The sequence below is a fragment of the Balaenoptera borealis genome (genome assembly GCF_965194805.1).
Source record: "Balaenoptera borealis genome assembly, chromosome: 1".
Taxonomy (NCBI): Eukaryota; Metazoa; Chordata; class Mammalia; order Artiodactyla; family Balaenopteridae; genus Balaenoptera; species Balaenoptera borealis.
Genome location: NC_138860.1, coordinates 143643522 through 143661860, shown reverse-complemented (window position 1 = coordinate 143661860; position 18339 = coordinate 143643522). Strand labels below are relative to the sequence as shown.

Below are 18339 nucleotides of genomic sequence, written 5' to 3'. Positions count from 1 at the left end.
TTATTATTTTTCTCTGCCCCCTTCTGTGGGATATACCAGCACGCCTGGAAGGTTGTGTCCATATGACTCCAGAGATCTACTCTTTTGGCAGCTGTACTACAATGAGAGGGAGAGGTAAAAATAACCTCTAATAGTCCATGCGGGATCAATATTCATACATTCTACACTTCAGTAACCGTGTTGAGCACCTGGTGGGATGCGTAAGATGTGACTCTTTCCCAAAAGGAATTCAGATTCCAGCAATGGATACAGATAAAATTAAGAGGCAATTATCATACAGTGGAGGAAGGGCCATTCATTCATTTGATGGCTACTCTTGGGTGGTTCTGTGTGCCAAGTTCTCTGCTAGATTTTGAATGTATACTGGTGATGGTCTGCCTTCATGAAGCTTAAAGTCCAGAGGAGGCCATAGGCAGTTAACAAGTAAATGAACCCATAAATAAGTCTATGGCGACCAAACATGATATGAAAGAAACTAACAGAGTACGATGATAGAATATCAGGGAAACCCCATTTAGATGAGGTGGTCAGGGAAGCCCTAGCTGATGGAAGCACAGTTAAGATCTGAAGGATATAAATGAGCTAACCATGTGGAGAGCAGAAGGGAAGTACACCAAAGGTTACCAAAGGGGAAAGGTTACTAAAGGGGAAAGGGGGGTCGGAGGGATAAATAACAAGTTTGGGATTAGCAGATACAAACTACTGGATATAAATAGATAAACAATAAGGTCCTACTGTATGTGTATATATATATATATATACATCTGAATCACTTTGCTGTATATCGGGAACTAACACAACGTTGTAAATCAACTATACTTCAATTAAAAATAAAAAGATGAGTCTAGAACAGTGATTGCCATAGGCAGGTAAAGAAGATAAGGAAGAGAATTCTAGGCAAGAGGGAGAAGAATAGGCAAACATTCAGAGGTTAAGACCTGCATATTTTGAAAAATTAGAAGTAGTTTAGTGTCACGAGAGCATGATGTGTACAGGGGTGAGGAAGGATGAAGAGTGGAAGGCATGCCTGTAACATGGTACAATGTAGGGGGAGCTAGATAATGAAGAACATTATGCCAAACAAGGAAGTTTATGCTTTATCTTGAGGACAATGGGGAGGAATCACTGAAGGTTTTAGATAGGTATGGAGTCATCATCAGAGTTGCATTTTAGACGAACCACCCAGGAAGGAGTGCAGAAAACCTAGTTGGAGGGACACAATTTCAAGACAGGAGATAAGTTAGAGGGCCAGTCCTCTAATCCAGACATTTGAAGAGGGCCTGCATAAAGTAGTAGCAGTTATCAGGGAGGAAAGCATGCTGGTTAGAGGAATATTTAAAATAATAAACTGACAGAACCTGGTCCAAAATTAAATTTGGAAACTGAGGGAAGGAGAGGAATCAAAAATGATACCCACTCTGACTCTGCCCCCAAAATGGTTGCTTGAGCAACCACTTAAATGAGATTGCCTTTGGTCAAACCAAGGAGCATAGAAAGAAGAGTGAATATATCAGAAAAGATGACGTGTGTCATTTTAGACATTTTTTAATTGAGGTCCGTTTGGGCATCCAGGAGGAAGCATTTGATGGGTGCTTGGATATTTGACATGGAACTCATCATAGAGAAATGAGCAGGAGATAAGGGCATATATTTGGAAGTCTTCAGCACTAGCTAGTTAACTGGAGCCCTGAAAGGAAGATGGGATCATCCAAGGGTATAGAAAGAATGAGAAGAGGGCCAAGGACAGGTCTCTGGGAGTCTTCATATACTTAAGGGACAGAGAGAGGAAGAGAACCAGCTGGAAAACCAAAAGGGTATTGTCGCCTGGAAACAAGGGGATGAAAACAAATTAGTAAGAAGTGACCAAGTGGTACAAAATGCAAAAGACAGTTCAAGTAAAATAAGGCAAATAATGGTCTATTGGAGACAGCAACAAAGCGGGGATTTCTCCTCATGGTGGAGCCAGTCTCAGTAGAATGGGGCAGGCAGAATACCTATTGCAGTGGGTCAAGGAGGAACTGGAGATAGTGTGGAAGCTTCTTTTCCAAGACTTTCTCTTACTCCTAGAAAAGGCACAAATTCTTCTGTTAGACCATGCATTCTGATTTGGGGTTTGAAAGTATGGTCACCATACTTTTGGGCATCCTGTGAATCCAAAGAATTAAATGGTTTATGGAGAAGGAAAGTAGAGATTCCAGGGGTGTAGTCTGCATTGAAGATTGTGAGCCATAAAGTCTGAAAAAATCTTCCCTGACTCTAGAAGTGAATTTCCTGTGATGGAAAACAAGAGGGAACTATTTATTGATCAGCTATCATTTTATAGTACTCAGGACTCCATATTTAATCTTCATAACAGCCTATAAGGTAAAAGTATTAGCCCTGATAGCAAAAAAGTAAACTAGGCTTGGAGAGGTTTAGTGTACCTGGTCAGCCACCTGGTATACAGTGAAGTCGCTTTGTGATTCTTGAAACTGTATTTTCTTCTTCATACACAACAGGACTAGGAAAGCAAGGATTTCTCTCTCTAAGAGAGGATAAATGAGTCTGGAGTTCATGAAAAAGAGGGAGACCTATCACTAGGAACAGTTAATATGTGATTCCCGAGCTGGAAGAGGGCAGACCGCCATTTGAGAAAGAATTGATAAAACATACAAACTGAAACAAAGTCAAAACCAAAAAAGGCACCATGCAAGGTTAAAATTATGTGAATAATGATGTGCATTTGTTATTTTAATGTTTTCCAAGTGCATTTCATTTTGAATGATATACTCAGATAGCGCACATGGTAAGGGATAATTGAAAAAACGTGCAGGAGAATGGCTGCATTCAAAGAATAAACATACAGCTGCGAGGAGGTTAGGAGTCAAAGGGGTAAGCATATGCCCCATCCCCCAGGGATCTCATTAGTGCACGAGTGACCGTATATGTAGAGGCTAAATGAATCTCACTGTTTGCAAAGACCCACAGTAAATGAGACAATGACAAATCAATAGTAATTAGGCCGATAGGTTCTTATTGACCCAGATGTCTGAAACCAAATGCCCTGCTCTGAGATTCCTTGAGAGACAAAAGATTTATAGACATGTGCTTCTTTTTTTTTTTAAATCCCTTTACTCTAAGTGCAATGGTGCTCTTCTGAAGTTCAGTGTTGCTAGAATTAGTGCAGACTCTTGACTTCTGGCTGGAAAGGATGTTTTTGTGGCCATTGCTGGCCGTGTGATTGTGTTGGACCAGGAGCAGAGAGAGCTGGGAGATAGAAAACCAGGGTGTGATCGTATTCTCCCCAGATATGTGGTTCTGGCCCTACCTTCCGTGGAGACCTCAGAGGATCCTTTCCTAACGCTGTCACAGAATCATTCTAAAACAGAGTTTGAATGTAGGGCTTTGACAAATAATTCCTGGCTGGGGATACAGAAAACACATGGCTTCAGAATCACAGAGAGGGTTTAACTTTGGACTCGGTCACATGTCTGCACTCCTTACTCATCCCCTCTGTAAAGGGGTGTGAGCGGTACTCGGCTCACTGGGCTATGTTTGAAGGCCAGAGGAACAAGGAGCCGCAGTTGATGTTACTCTGGCTGGTGAGCCTTTTCCCAACAAGATCTTCATCTTCTAATACAATGTAGGGCCAAAGATTTTTACAGACAGGAATGAGGAGTCAGGACAAGAAGCAAGGAGAGTGCCTGGTAGGTAGGACTGCCCTTGCCTCCGCCCAGCACACTTCTCACACTCACACACACGTGCATACACACATTCTCACACTTACACACATACACGCACTTACATAGAACAGTTTTGTTTTTCTATATTTTCTATCTTGGAGTTCCACATAAAGTTTTATTTAATAGGTGTTTGAAAACCACTACTCGTTTGTTTCTTTCTTTACACTTAGTTTAGAAAACTTTTAGGAATTTCATGGGATCCAGAGGGACACTCACAGTGTCACAAAACTAGAACTAGAAATCGCTGAGCTGCACTCCTAAAACATTTTAAATGTAAATAATAAATATTATCTTATGTATCTTAGATATCAACCTCCCTTGGTCATTGATCTCCTATACTTTTTTCCTACTATTATTCAAGCCATGTTTAAGGCTGTGGTTCCAAGGGGACCAGTGGGAAGTGGCATGGGATGCCAACCCACTTTCTTCTAGAATTGTCAGTTCAAGAGAAGGAGGCACCTTTAAAGAGGGGAAGGGTAACGAACTTCTGTGTCATGCAGTGAGATTTCACCCAGTGAGGTATTTTATACCCATTATATGTATGGGAAAACTGAAGTTCAGAGAGGTTAAGTCACCGGCCCATTTTACCCAGCTAGGACAGGTAGAACCAGCATCTGAATGCAGGACTGCCTTGACTCCCAAGCCCATCATCTCTGTCTCCCTCTCAGGTACATAGACTGAGAGAATGAGAAGGGTCATCTGACTCTCTCATTCTACATGTGAAGAAACGAAGGCTTAAAAAGAGAAAGAACTAGTGCAATGTCGTCGTTTGGTAGGTTTGGGCTGGAAATCAAGCCTCCTAACTCCTGATCCTAACTGCATTCACTCCATCATATCACTGCCCTTAGCAAACTCCTATCCTGAGTCCAGGAACCATCTCCATTCACCAACATATTATTATTATAATTAGGAATACTGATTTTTAAAAAGCCTTTACATATGTCCAGTAGTGTACATTTTGCAAAATCCTGTGTCTTCATCTACATAGTCTCCTTTGATCTTCACAAAACCCTATGAGGTCAGTTGGGCAGGGATTATGATGGTTGTTTTTACAGATACAAAGAGAGTGGTTCAGAAAGTTTGAATAACTTTCTCACAGTAGTGGTTACACACCTACAATGGAGTAAAGCCATTCTTGGATCTGGTCTTCTGAGTCCAAACCTTTCCACCTTCCACCAGGACAGGCCTCCTATCCTTGATGAGAGTACAGCGTGATTTGAGAGTGTGGTTTGCTGATTTCTATGGGTTGGGGGTGGTTTTTTTGCTGAAGCTTTTTGGACCCTGCTTACTTTCTGGATCTGATACGGGAGTACAAATGATTTCTTTCTACAAAGCAATTTGCTCCCTGACCCTACCCACCCCCCCTTTTAAAAACAAAATCCACTTCTCTTCCAGATGCCAGAGTATATATGCATATTTGAACAGTCACCTGGATCTGATTAAGAAGGCTCAGCCCGTGGGTTTCCTCACTGTTGATTTACATGTTTGGCCAGATTTCCATGGCAACCGGTCTCCCTTAGCAGATCTGACACTAAAGGGCATGGTAAGTAACAGTCAGTCCTTGCACGAAGGTGAAGGCGGGCCAAAGGGCTACAGAGTTTGAAAGAAACAAAGTGAGGAGAAGGCAAAAGAGGAAAAATAAACAAAGCCGGCCAACAGCCCACTGGTTTCTTGCAGATGCATTGCTGTTTTGAAGGTTCTTGCCGCTCCTCAGGATGATCTGCTGGAAGTTCTCATTGTTTCTGAGCCACCCTTGAGAGCGTTCAAAGCAGGATTTCTTACATGTAGCTACTGCTCCCTCTTTGTCCCACGGAGCAGCTGGAAGTCGCAAGCCCCTGCCTATGTAATCTTTGTATTTACATCAGTTTGAAGAGTCATGTTCTCCATCTCCATCTCCAGGCTGCCGGGTGAATAAGTGGTAAATGTTACCACCTATGGTCTAGCTTACTGCAGCCACCCATCTGCCTAGACCCTGAGTCAGGGCTGCTGAGAATGCATGCCAACGTTATTAGGGTTTCAGATAAACTCTGGTAAAAGTAAAATAAAATTAATAACTTACGTTGGTGGTGAAATTCAGCTCTTAGTGACCTTCAGAGTCACTTCTAGTGCAGATATTTGGGGCTGGAGGGGCCAGGATGACCTTGGTGGAAGAGCTCACAATCACCTAAGCTAAGAGATAACGTCTTGATGGCCAAGTGAAATCGGTTGGCTAAGAATAGCTTAGCCACAGAGAATTGTGTTTGAGGATGGATGAAGCATGTGAAAGCTAGGGAAAAAGAGCTAAGCTACAGTTCCAAGAGGCTAGGAGAGACCACAAACAAGAAAAGAGGCCATGAATTCAGAATTCAGATGTCAAGAAGTGGAGAGCAGAGTGTGAGGTGCATCATGGCGGGGGTGTAGAATGGAGGCCATGAGCAGTGCAAGGTTTATGCAGTGCGTGACAGTGGAGCAGGCCTGCTGGCTTGAGGAACTTCAAAACTTAACAGGCTTTGGCTTTGTGATTAATTCTATTGAGAATATTTTAAATATTTTTATGAGGCCAACAGAAAGACCCAATCTTTATTTTCATTACCTGCTTGACATGAGCAACTTCTGCTAATAAAAGGGAGTCATGGTGGAAAGAAAAGAAATTGGACATAGCGAAAGTGATGTCTGTCCGGAGTCCATGAAGCGTGCCCACACAACAAATAATGGTCTTGGCCTCCTGTTTGGCCCATGGAAGCAGAAGAGGAATGTCTGGAGAGGGCTACGTGGCCACAGGCTATAGCTAGAAAGCCATACTTTCAGGTAACCGGCTTTCTGGGTACAAACAGAGGTTAGGGGAAGCACACATTTTGTATGAGTACAAAAATCCATGTCTTAATTAGAGACAAATATCTAAAGCCAAATATAGGAGACACTTAAAATGTTAAAGAAGTGAAGAAGCATGACCAGTTCATAAAATGACCCCCAAACAAAGCAGGGTTGTATCGTAAAATGATTGCGGCTCTGAAGTCCAGGGCTTGGATCTGGAGTCCTTCCTTTGGGGTCCTTTCCTTGCCAACACCTGCTGTACCAGCTTCATCATCCAGCATGGCAGGTGCCATGGCTTCCCAGTGGCTTTTGTCTGTTTCTTAAAACCAACCCTGACATCCAGAAACTTAAGAATTACCGTCATTAGGATTCCAATAAGGGTAGCCCAAACACAGACTAGAATGCCAAAGGAAACAATGGAGTGCTTTTAAGAGTGTCTGTCTCATTAGAATAAGTATGAATAAGTATGTAATCACCAAAGGAGACTTCTTGCACGGGGACATATGCCCAATGGTATTAAAAATCCTGGTATATTTATCTTTTTAAAAGTTCTCTTGTTTTATAAACATACCTCATACATCACCTGATGTTTCTTAGCAGTGATTTCCCTTAATAACTGCCCTTGGGTTAGCCTTACCTTTGAATAGCTGTCATTTGATGAATTTACCTCACAACACTGGAAGGAGAAGATGACCTAGTTAAGATAGAAGGAAGGAAATTCTGGGCTAAAAATTTTCCCCAAAATCTCTCCTTTTTTTAAGATTTTTATTTTATATTGGAGTATAGTTGATTTACTATGCTGTGTTAGTTTCATGTGTACAACAAAGTGATTCAGTTATACTTATACATATATCTATTCTTTTTCAGATTCTTTTCCCATTTAGGTTATTACAGAATATTGAGTAGAGTTCCCTGTGTTGTACAGTAGGTCCTTGCTGATTATTTTTTATATAATAGTGTGTATGTGTTAATCCCAACCTCCTATCTTGCCTCCCCCGCACCTTTCCCCTTTGGTAACCATAAGTTTGTTTTCAAAGTCTGTGAGTCTGTTTGTTTTGTAAATAAGTTCATTTGTATCATTTTTGTAGATTCCACATATAAGTGATATCATATGATATTTGTCTTTCTCTTTTCGACTTACTTCACATAGTATGATAATCTCTGGGTCCATCCATGTTGCTGCAAATGACGTTATTTCATTCTTTTTTATGGCTGAGTAGTATTCCATCGTATATATGTAACACATCTTTGTCCATTCATCTGTTGATGACGTTTAGGTTGCTTCCATGTCCTGGCTATTGTAAATAGTGCTGCAATGAACATTGGCGTGCATGTATCTTTTCTAATTATGGTTTTCTCCAGGTATATACCATATATATCATATGGTAGTTCTATTTTTAGTTTTATAAGGAACCTCCATACTGTTCTCCATAGTGACTGTATCAATTTACATTCCCACCAAAAGTGTAGGAGGGTTCCCTTTTCTCCACACCCTCTCCAGCATTTATTGTTTGTAGGCTTTTTGATGAAGGCCATTCTGACTGGTATGCGGTAATATCTCATTGCAGTTTCGATTTACATTTCTCTAATAATTAGCAATGTTGCGTATCTTTTCACAAGATTTTTGCACATCTGTATGTCTTCTTTGGAGAAATGTCTATTTAGATGTTCTGCCCACTTTTTGATTGTGTTGTTTGTTTTTTTGATATTGAGCTGCATGAGCTGTTTGTATATTTTGGAGATTAATCCCTTGAAGGTTGCTTTGTTTGCAAATATTTTCTCCCATTCCATAGGTTGTCTTTTGTTTATGGCTTCCTCTGCTGTGCAAAAGCTTTTAAGTTTAATTAGGTCCTATTTATTTATTTTTGTTTTTATTTTCATTACTCTAGGAGGTGGATCCAGAAAAATATTGCTGCGATTTATGTCAAAGGGTGTTCTGCCTAAGTTTTCCGCTAAGAGTTTTATAGTGTCTGGCATTACATTTAGGTCTTTAATCCATTTTGAGTTTATTTTTGTGTATGGTGTTAGGGAGTGTTCTAATTTCACTCTTTTACATGTAACTGTCCAGATTCCCCAGCACCACTTATTGAAGAGACTGTCTTTTCTCCATTTTATATTCTTGCCTCCTTTCTCATAGATTAATTGACCACAGGTGTGTGAGTTTATTTCTGGGCTTTCTATCCTATTCCATTGATCTATATTTCTGTTTTTGTGCCAGTACCACACTGTTTTGGTGACTGTAGCTTTGTAGTATAGTCTGATTCCTCCAGCTCCGTTCTTCTTTCTCAAGATTCTTTCGACTCTTCAGTCTTTTATGTTTCTATACACGTTTAAATTTTTTTTGTTCTAGTTCTCTGAAAACTGCCATTGGTAATTTGATAGGGATTGCATTAAATATGTAGAGTGCCTTGGGTAGTATAGTCATTTTGACAATACTGATTCTTCCAATCCAAGAACATGGTATATCTTTCCATCTGTTTATGTCATCTTCGATTTCTTTCATCAGCATCTTATAGTTTTCAGAGTACAGGTCTTTTGCCTCCTTAGGTAGGTTTATTCCGAAGTGTTTTATTCTTTTTGATGTGATGATAAATGGGATTGTTTCCTTAATTTCTCTTTCTGATCTTTCATTGTTGGTGTATAAAAATGCAACAGATTTTTGTGTATTAAGTTTGTATCCTGCAACTTTACCAAATTCACTGATGAGCTCTAAGTAGTTTTATCATAGCCTCTTTAGGATTTTCTATGTATAGTATCATGTCGTCTTCAGACAGTGACTGTCTGTCTTCTTCTTTTTCAGTGTTGATTTCTTTTATTTCTTTTTCTTCTCTGATTGCCGTGGCTAGGACTTCCAAAACTATGTTGAATAAAAGTGGTGAGTGTGCACATCCTTATCTTGTTCCTGATCTTAGAGGAAATGCTTTCACCTTTTCACTGTTGAGTGTGATGTCAGCTGTGGGTTTGTCATATATGGCCTTTATTATGTTGAGGTAGGTTCCTTATATGCCCACTTTCTGGAGAGTTTTTATCCTAAATTGGTATTGAAGTTTGATGAAAGATTTTTTTGCATCTATTGACATGCTCATATGGTTTTTATTCTTCATTTTGTTGATGTGGTGTATCACACTGACTGATTTGTGGATATTGAAAAACTCCTTGCATCTCTGGGATAAATCCCACTTGATCATGGTGTATGGTCCTTTCAGTGTATTGTTGGATTTGGTTTGCTAGTATTTTGTTGAGGATTTTTGCATCTATGTTCAAATCTCTTTCCCTCAATCCAATTTTGGATAACATCAAAATAATCACCCTGAATCTATTTATCATGTTACCCTTTTGCCAGAAGCTACAATGTGACTACTTTTTCCAACATTCATTCACAGAATGTGTATTTGGTGCCTACTTTGTAGCAAGTACTGCTAAAGTATAATCCTTACATTCATGGAGCATATTTCAAGGGAGGGAAGTGCTTGATAAAATGTTAAGTTTAAAAAATACGTAACATCTAGAATGTCAAGAAAATCCCAGTAGGACAAGAACCATATATGATTTTTTCTTTGGGCTCCTGAAATATTTATCTGGGCACATACTAAGTGCTTAATACGTACTTATTGATAATTGATAGTCAACATGGAGATAATAAGAGGTCATCTGTTGGTTTAGAAAAATTATACATGTGAGCAATCTGCTAATTCTAAATGAATTAGATCACTACTGACTCTTACTATCCCTATGATCAGTATTTAAAACCAGTCATAATGTCCAGGTAAATGAAGATAAGTTTCCATTTTATTATAATTATGAGTGCCTTTGTTCATCAACGAATTAACTAATTATTTTAACAAATGCAGGCCCTGTTATAGTTGGTGGGGGATATAAGTAACTGGACACAACTGCAGCTTTCAGGAACACTGGTGTTTTGGTGGGGTCGGGGAGGGGAGGCAGGCAGAATATATAAACAGGCGATGGGGCTACAGGGTCAAGCTCCAGGTGCCACACACTGTCCAGCGCTCCTTAGACGTGTGGAAGATGATGGCCTAACATGGTCTCAGCACTCAGGAAAGGCTTCAGATAGGAGGTGACATTGACACTGAGTGACAGAGGGAACAGGGTCTGGGACCAAGGGAATCATAGCATGTGCAGTGTTCTAGAGGGGAGGAGAGCATGGCGTGTGAATGTTCAGGATTTTTTTATATCGTTGTCTAACCAGTGATAGATTGCATTTAGCATTTTATCTAGGTAATTAAAAGACCTTCTCAGAGAATGCCTGGCCGCTCCCTGTTCTCCTTCTGCTTCAGCAGCATCACACTCTTTCTCTCCCCTCTGTTGGCTCTTTTCTCTTACCCTTGTTAGACATTCATCCATTCAAAAAATGCTTATTGGTCACCTACTACGTGCAGGCCTATGCCAAGCTGAGGGAACACAAAGAAAAAAAGAAACTGTGCCTGTTCCAAGTTCACATGAAAATGGGGGAAATAATATTGTACATGTGTGAGAGTGTGCTTATGGGTGTATGTACATAACGTATGATCCCTATAATACAGACATCTATACAGGCCGAAGGAGGTGCTCAGTAAATATTTGATTCTGAATTTTATTTTTAGGTGGCATTTGGGCAGCAAACCCCGATGCAGCCTTTCTCTGCTTCGCTTGAAAATACCTGTGAAGATAAAAAAAAAAAAAAAGCATAAACTCATTCTGACTTTAACAATTAAGATGACTTTCAACTAGGAAAACTAGAATTGACAATCTCAGAGAAAATCTGGGAGGACCTTCCAGAATCTAAAAGACTAAATGTAACTTGTTTGATAATCATAATATCTGACATGAGAACAAAATAAACCACCAGCCTTGCAAAAGTTGGGACCTCTCCACTTTCTGGTCCCTAGCTTAAAAATGCAAGTTCCCTTTAAGCCTAAAAACAGAGCAGTCATCCCTCTACTCTGCTGCTGATGATTAAGGTTTTTTGTTCTGTTTTGTTTTGCTTTTTGGAAGCAGCCAGTGAGTTTAGTTTCCCAGAACTCCTCCGCAACCCGGACCTTATCTTCCCTTTCACTTCAATCCATTAGAAAACTGCCAACCCAAGTAGACAACTGGGCTGGAAGTCTGATTTAGAATGAATGGTGATGCACTGCAGCTCTAAGGACCCTGAATCAAACTCTGTTAAAGGGGCAGAGACAGGGAAACCCTGTGAATTTGAAGGAGGGGTGTAGTTTTGCATGTCTACCATCTGTTCTAGGATTAGAAAGCAGGGTGGTGAGCCACCTCAGGGCAACAGAGGGACACAAAATAAAAACTGCTGGACTCTGGGAATTGGCAGCTAGCTATAGATCTAAAGAGGTAAATCCAAGTTACAGTTAGTGGGGCTGAGAGTAAATTGTGTACTGTATGCTGGGAAACACTGAATATGTATAGTGCTCTAGTTAAAATGGATTTAAAAGATAATAAAGTGAGTCCATTAGGAAAAACATGTTGCACACAAAGAAAAAGAAATACCATTTTGAACACTTAAGGGAAAGGCCTCTTAAAAATTACTTACTACTGAAACCAAAAGAAAATATTTTAAAACTCCTTTGCATATTCAATAGGATTTTTTTTTTAAAGCACATCTCTATGAAAGAGAGCAGAAACTTATTAGGAAAAAAAATGAGTTCAGATGGAAAGGCACTGGAATGAGGGGAAAAAAAGGAAATGATAAAGACAGCTAAAAATACAAAAGCAGAATTAAAACTTGCATTGAAGGTTTTAATGCAAAACACATAATTTTTACTGAAGAAAATAAGATCAGAGCTGTCATAAGACATAGTATATATTTTAAATTTATTAGAAAAAATTTTGATGTAGGGGCTATGGCTTATTTTCTTTTTAATTTCACCAGTGCTTAGGTCAAAGATAGGCACTGAATAATTGCCTATGGTTAAGCAGTTAGTTCAGTCTTCACTTGTCAAGTGAGGAATGAATAGTGTGACCTGCTCAAGGTCACAACACCGAGAAATAGCAGGGCTTAGATGAAAACAGGAATCCCGACTTTTAGGATGCACACTCTTGAGCCTCCCTTAACTCATACCTCTGGACTTCACGGAATGCACTGACTGTAAAAAGTGAGTCCCTGCAGTTCCATCATGCCTGGTTTCACACTGAACCACGTTCCTCAGCCCAGTCCCTGCTCCCCTGTCTGACCACCAGCCTTCTCACTCGTTCTCCCATTTTTCCCCTTACCCTGATTCTTGGATTTAAGCTCTGACCCTGTCTCTTCTCAGTAATGGTTCTCTTTTTCTTTCCACCCTCACTGACTCAGATTTCAAAAGTAATCACCACTCCTGGTTTGACCTGGCTCTAAACGTTTCCGCTTTAGGTGCCTACCCTTATAAGTAGGAACAGGGCATGCCCCAGGAATCCTTCTATTAGGCTCGATAGAATCATTTTCTTTTGTCTGGTAAGAGTTGGCTCCCTGCCATGTCACTAGCTGTTTCATTTCTCCATTGGTGATGCATATATTGACCTGCAGCATTGGGCTAAAAAGAGGTGGCGGTTATGGGGTGGGCAACTTAATAGTATGCTTAGACCAAGTAGCCATCAGTGTAAATATTTCTCCTTGCCACTTGATAAATGAGGCACGGAGAGGTAAGGGCTGTACATATGATGTTTGAAAGAAGCAGAGGCTTGGGTAATAGCAATCAGCCACAAGACGTTTAACACCAGTGATTCTAGGTTCTTTAAAAACGAAACGAAACGATGCTTTTTAAAGAAATATGACGTGGTCACACATAAAGAGATGAAGCTAAATACCACCAGGAATGGTTGCATGTTTTAGATAGTTCGTGTATGTGTGATTGTTTTTATTTTGAATGGTTGGTTAGATAGCTTTTACTCTAGTGAAACAGTAAAGTGAGCCCAGGATTTGAAGCCAGACCTGTATTGGCATCCTGGCTTGAAAATGTGCCAGTCACGTGACCTCTGAGGTTAGCTCTGTGAGGTCTGTCTGCTCATCAGGAAGCGGGTGCGGCGCAGGGTCGTTGTCAGAATCAAACGGAGAGACTGTCACACAGCGGACAGACAGCAACAGCAGCTGCTTTTGAATCTGTAGCTCCTGCTGAGTGGCCCTTACTTGCATGTTTACAAGATGGCCTTTGAATCCCGGGCAGCCAATCATGAGCCGTCCACCTTAGTCCCAGGACCAGTGGGGCCTACCAGTCACGGAGGTCACCAGCCATGAACAATCAGCTAGAGAAGCTGAACAATCACTTGGTCCATCACAGGAACCAAGTTTCATACAGGTGTAGAGGTTAGTCTTCTCTACTTAAGTATTTAAGTTCTTGGCCCTCAGTTTCCTCAGCAACACAGTAAGCAGCTCAACTTTGGTCCACCTTACAAGACAGCTAGAGCTGTAGGAGTTGTGAAAGAGTCCTTGCCTCCTTGTGTACATGACCAGTTTTTATTCTCCAATTAATATGACCTCTTTGTTATGGTGGTGTTTTTTGAAAAGTTCTTTTCCTGAAATGCCCACTCAAAGAAATAAATTACCTCAGAGATATATCAGGCCGTGAGAACACACCATATTCACCAATTGGTTGAAACGTGTTTTTCCTGCTTCACTTTGCAAGTACAACACTACCCAGAACGGAAAGTTATTTTCTGGTTCTTTGAAGAGCTGTGATTTCTAACATAAGGCCATATGCTGCTCAAACTGCTAGAGAGGTTGAGTGCTGTTCCAAGCGTTCTTCAAAGCAAGCACAAAGCAACGTGCATGTGGAAAACTGGGAGAGAGTCAGGAAAGAAGCGTTAAGAGATCTTAGCCAGTTCCCAGAGTGACTCCCAGCTAGAGACAGGCATCACTAAACAGAGTCAGATGCGGTGGAGTCAGCGACTTGGATGAGTATTTGCAAGAGCTCAGGAGAAGTCAGGGGCTGTATCCCTGTGGCTTCCTCCGATGGGGAGATGGATGATGGAGCTGGAAGCTCATGGGCCAATTAAGCAGCCTTTGAGTGATATATTTTAAGCCTTGGAAACACATGGACTCTTTGATATGAGTTTGTTGATGTTTTTGTTATGATATAATGCTGTTTTTATGTACCGTTTTTTACATATTGTTTTTCCCTATGAAAAATTGAATCCTATAATGAAGCTTAATATCCTCAGTATCGCTTAACTGGTTTTGGATAATGTATTTTTTTATTGAAGCAACTAATTTACCAACTGGTATTGTGATTTGTAATACGTGCTGTTTTTTCAGGGAACGTGATGTACCAAACACCGTGGTAGATGCTTTCCAAGCATCATCACCAACTTCCCTTACAACCCTGCAAGACAGTGTAGTTACTGCATTGAAAGGAATGGAGAATCTGAGGGTCAGAGAGTCTAAGTAATTTACTCAGAGGAGAAAAGACCAGAAGTGGTAGTAGAACCCAGTCAGTTCAAACCGAGGTCACTGACATTCTCTGAGAGGAAAAAAATTCAAATATGAAAAACCAGATCTTTATATTTTTGGCATTCCTTCTGCTCTGTTTTCAGTATGTCTGAAATATTTCTCCCTCATTTTAGTGATTTTTAAAAAAATGATTTTGCATTACAGAATCAGACTTTTCTTTTTTAGTGCTTTTTATCTTTGCTGTATAAACCAAACAACAAATAAAACTGGGGGTGAGAGGGGCGGTGTGGACTGTGGACAGGGGCCCTTCCCAAGGTAGTGTATAATGATAAAAGACTGAGGAGTGGGACTTCCCTGGCGGTCCAGTGGTTAAGACTTCACCTTCCAGTGCAGGGGGTGTGGGTTCGATCCCCGGTCAGGGAGCTAAGATCCCACATGCCTCGTGGCCAAAAAAACCAAAAAAAAAATAAGAAGCAATATTGTAATAAATTCAATAAAGACTTTTTAAAAATGGTCCACGTCAAAACAACTCTTTTAAAAAAAGACTGAGGAGTGAATCAGGTGGAAGTCTGCCAGGAAGACCCCAGGAGATAAATAATAAGAAAGAATTAAGGCCAGAGAACCAAGGATGGGATCCAAGTTGGTGTGTAAGTCCAAGACAGGGTTAGAGGACAGCAAGTGTGGACCAGGACGGTTGACCAAAACAGCCTTGGTTACACTGGTGCAAACGTGTGTTAAAATGACTTAGATTTAGAGCATCAGAAGCAAGGCAGACCGAAGTGTGAGGTGCCTGGTACATCTGGGAAACAGCAAATGGACTAGTGTCACATGGTGTAGAGTTCACCAATAGAATAAAGTTGTGAGGAAGAATGTCAGTCCATCATCCAGTCGTTGTATGTGTATTATTGTCTGTTGCTGCTATAATAAAATACCACAAACTTAGAGGCTTAAATTTATTATCTCACAGTTCTGTAAGTCAGAAGCCCAAGCTGGCTCAACTGGTTTCTCTGCTCCTGTTTTCACAAGACCAGAACCAAGGGCTTTTATCTGGAGGCTCTGGGAATAATCTGCTATCAAACTTCCTCAAGTTGTTGGCCAAATTCAGCTCCGTGCAGTTGTAGGACAGAGGTGCCTGTTTCCTGGCTGACTGTCAGCCAGGGATCCTCAGCTTCGAGAGGCCACCCACATTCCTTGGCTCACTGCCCCCTTCCTCCATCGTCAAAGCCAGCAGTGGTGGATCAGGTCCTTCCCATGCTTTGAATCTCTCTGATTTCCACTTCTACCTCATCTCTCCTGCTTTATTCTTCTACTGTATCTCTTGACTGACTCTTTTGTCTTCCTCTTCTGCTTTTAAGAGCTTATGTGATTACATTGTGCCCGACTGGATAATCCAGGATAATCTCCCTATTTTAAGGTCAACTGGCTAGTAACTAGTTCCACCTGCAAAGTCCCTTTACAGCAGTGCCCAGATTAGTGTTTGATTGAGTAATCAGGGGATGGGAACCTTGGGGGAGGGGGAAACATCTTTAGAATTCTGCCTCCGTCATTGTGTTAACACATTTATGTGCATTTCCCATTTCTGGGTGAGTTTTCGGCAATGCCAAGTGTCAGTGTCCATTCCTGATACTGATACCTATAAATATTTTCAGGGAAATTTGTCCCCCTTTCTCTTCCAGGCTGCTGACTATCTCAGACCTGTTCTCCAGTCCCTGGCCTCTATCCAGAGGTTTTCCAGAAATCTTTCTCTGATCCTCATTTCCTTGCTGTCCGGTCATCAGCGCCTCCTGCATTATTGACTAAACAAACAGCATTTTTTTGCCCCTTTGTGTTCTGAAAAACTTTCAGTCAGTTCCCTTGAGCCTTGGATACCCCCTCAAGCTCTGATGACCTAGAAAATCTCAGGACAGGGAATCCTGTTTTCTTGTCTTTTGTAATCTTTAGAAACCCCTTGAGATCTATTTCTAAGCCTTTTTTTTTTTCTTAGCAACATATATAATTACTTAAATTCTTTTAACAACTAAGAAGGGAAAAACTTAGCTAACTAAATTACTGATATATTTGTTTATAATCTCAACTACTCCAGGGCATATGGACCTATAATTCACAATACCAAGGTTTAGGGCAATCATTTCTACAATTTATTGTGCATTAAGACCTTGTTAAAAATGCAAAATTCTGGGCCCACACCAAAAGTTCAGTAAATTAGGAGTTCATCACAGGAAATCTGCCTTCAACTCAGATCCCGGGAAAGAGTTAAGAGATGTGCCTAAATTCGCACAGCTGCCAAGTGGCAGCAGGATTTAATCTGAAGTCCAGGATGAAGATCATCTGTCTTTCCTGTTCACAGAGTAAATGGAAGTGTGTAGGTTGATAAGGACTAAGGCTTCTCCAAGGAGTCCTTGCAAGTGAGTCTCCCACTGTCCTACTCCTGGGTGCCCATCAGGGGCACGCTGCTTCTCCACACTCCTAGACGTCCAGACCTTTCTCATACGATCCTGATGCTGACGGCCAGCACACTTTCTACCCTACGTTCCCCACCCTGTACAACCACTGGTCTTCAGTCCCCATCGCTAATACCCTGACAGTACCCACAGCAGGTTGCAGGAGATCCTTTATTGCTGTATCCCAATTAATGAATGGGATTGAGCCCCTCATTGCAATTCAAGAGAAAGGCAGTGAACATTATTAAGAGAAAAGGAAAGAGAATGAACATTTATTAAGCACTACAAGTGTCTAGCTCTTGTCGGTTTGGTACAGCTTGCTGAAAAAGTAAGACGCTGTGCAAACGATAACTCATTTAATCATTAAGCACCTTGAAGTATTATTATTCCTATTTTACAGATAAAAAAAAAAAATGAGCCTCAGAGTGGTTACAAAACTCACACTGTCCTGCAAGCAATTAGAGGGAATGTTGAGATGTAAAGCCAGGTGTCTTACTCCAGAGCACATCATCTTTCTATTCACCTACACTTCTCTTCTGAGCTCAGAAATCCCAATAGTATTTACATAGACATTTTATAATCATTATCTAGGAGGTTGAAATTATCCATTGCAGTTCGTATCTTTTTGGCCACCATATGCCGCTTTCACACACCTCTAAATATTAACTATGAGTGTTTTCTATTACAGTCCTCTTTTCACAATAACCAAAATAAATAAACTGTGCTTACCATTGCAGCTCTCCATGGGGCTTCCCCACACATTTCACTCTCTCAGCCAAGCATTCGAAAGAGACACGCGCACATCTATAAACAAATTCCTTCCACTTATGCTTCCTTCCCACTTTTTCTTACTGATAGAGCCATTCAGCCTTCAGCCAAGGGTATAGGCTTCTCTGGCCCATCCCAGCTTTCTCGCTGGTTACAAAGCTGCACCTCTCCCAGGACATCCCTGACATTCTCAGGGCACTCCCACCTTCATACACCATGACAGCTCCCTGAGGGTCCTCTGTAGCCT

The 18339-nt window shown here is 40.9% G+C and overlaps 1 protein-coding gene across 12 annotated transcripts in view; it reads left to right on the top strand.

Annotated features, from left to right (window-relative positions):
• The window catches only part of FGGY (FGGY carbohydrate kinase domain containing), a 409967-nt gene that overhangs the window by 294883 nt on the left and 96745 nt on the right, over positions 1-18339 (top strand). For 11 of the 12 annotated variants that reach the window (XM_082357732.1, XM_082357725.1, XM_082357730.1 and 8 more), the window contains one exon: positions 5118-5265. The exons of the other annotated variant lie outside the window; for it this stretch is intronic. In XM_082357732.1, coding sequence (XP_082213858.1) covers positions 5118-5265 — 148 coding nt within the window. The remainder of the gene's footprint in view (positions 1-5117; positions 5266-18339) is intronic. 12 annotated transcript variants of the gene reach the window in all.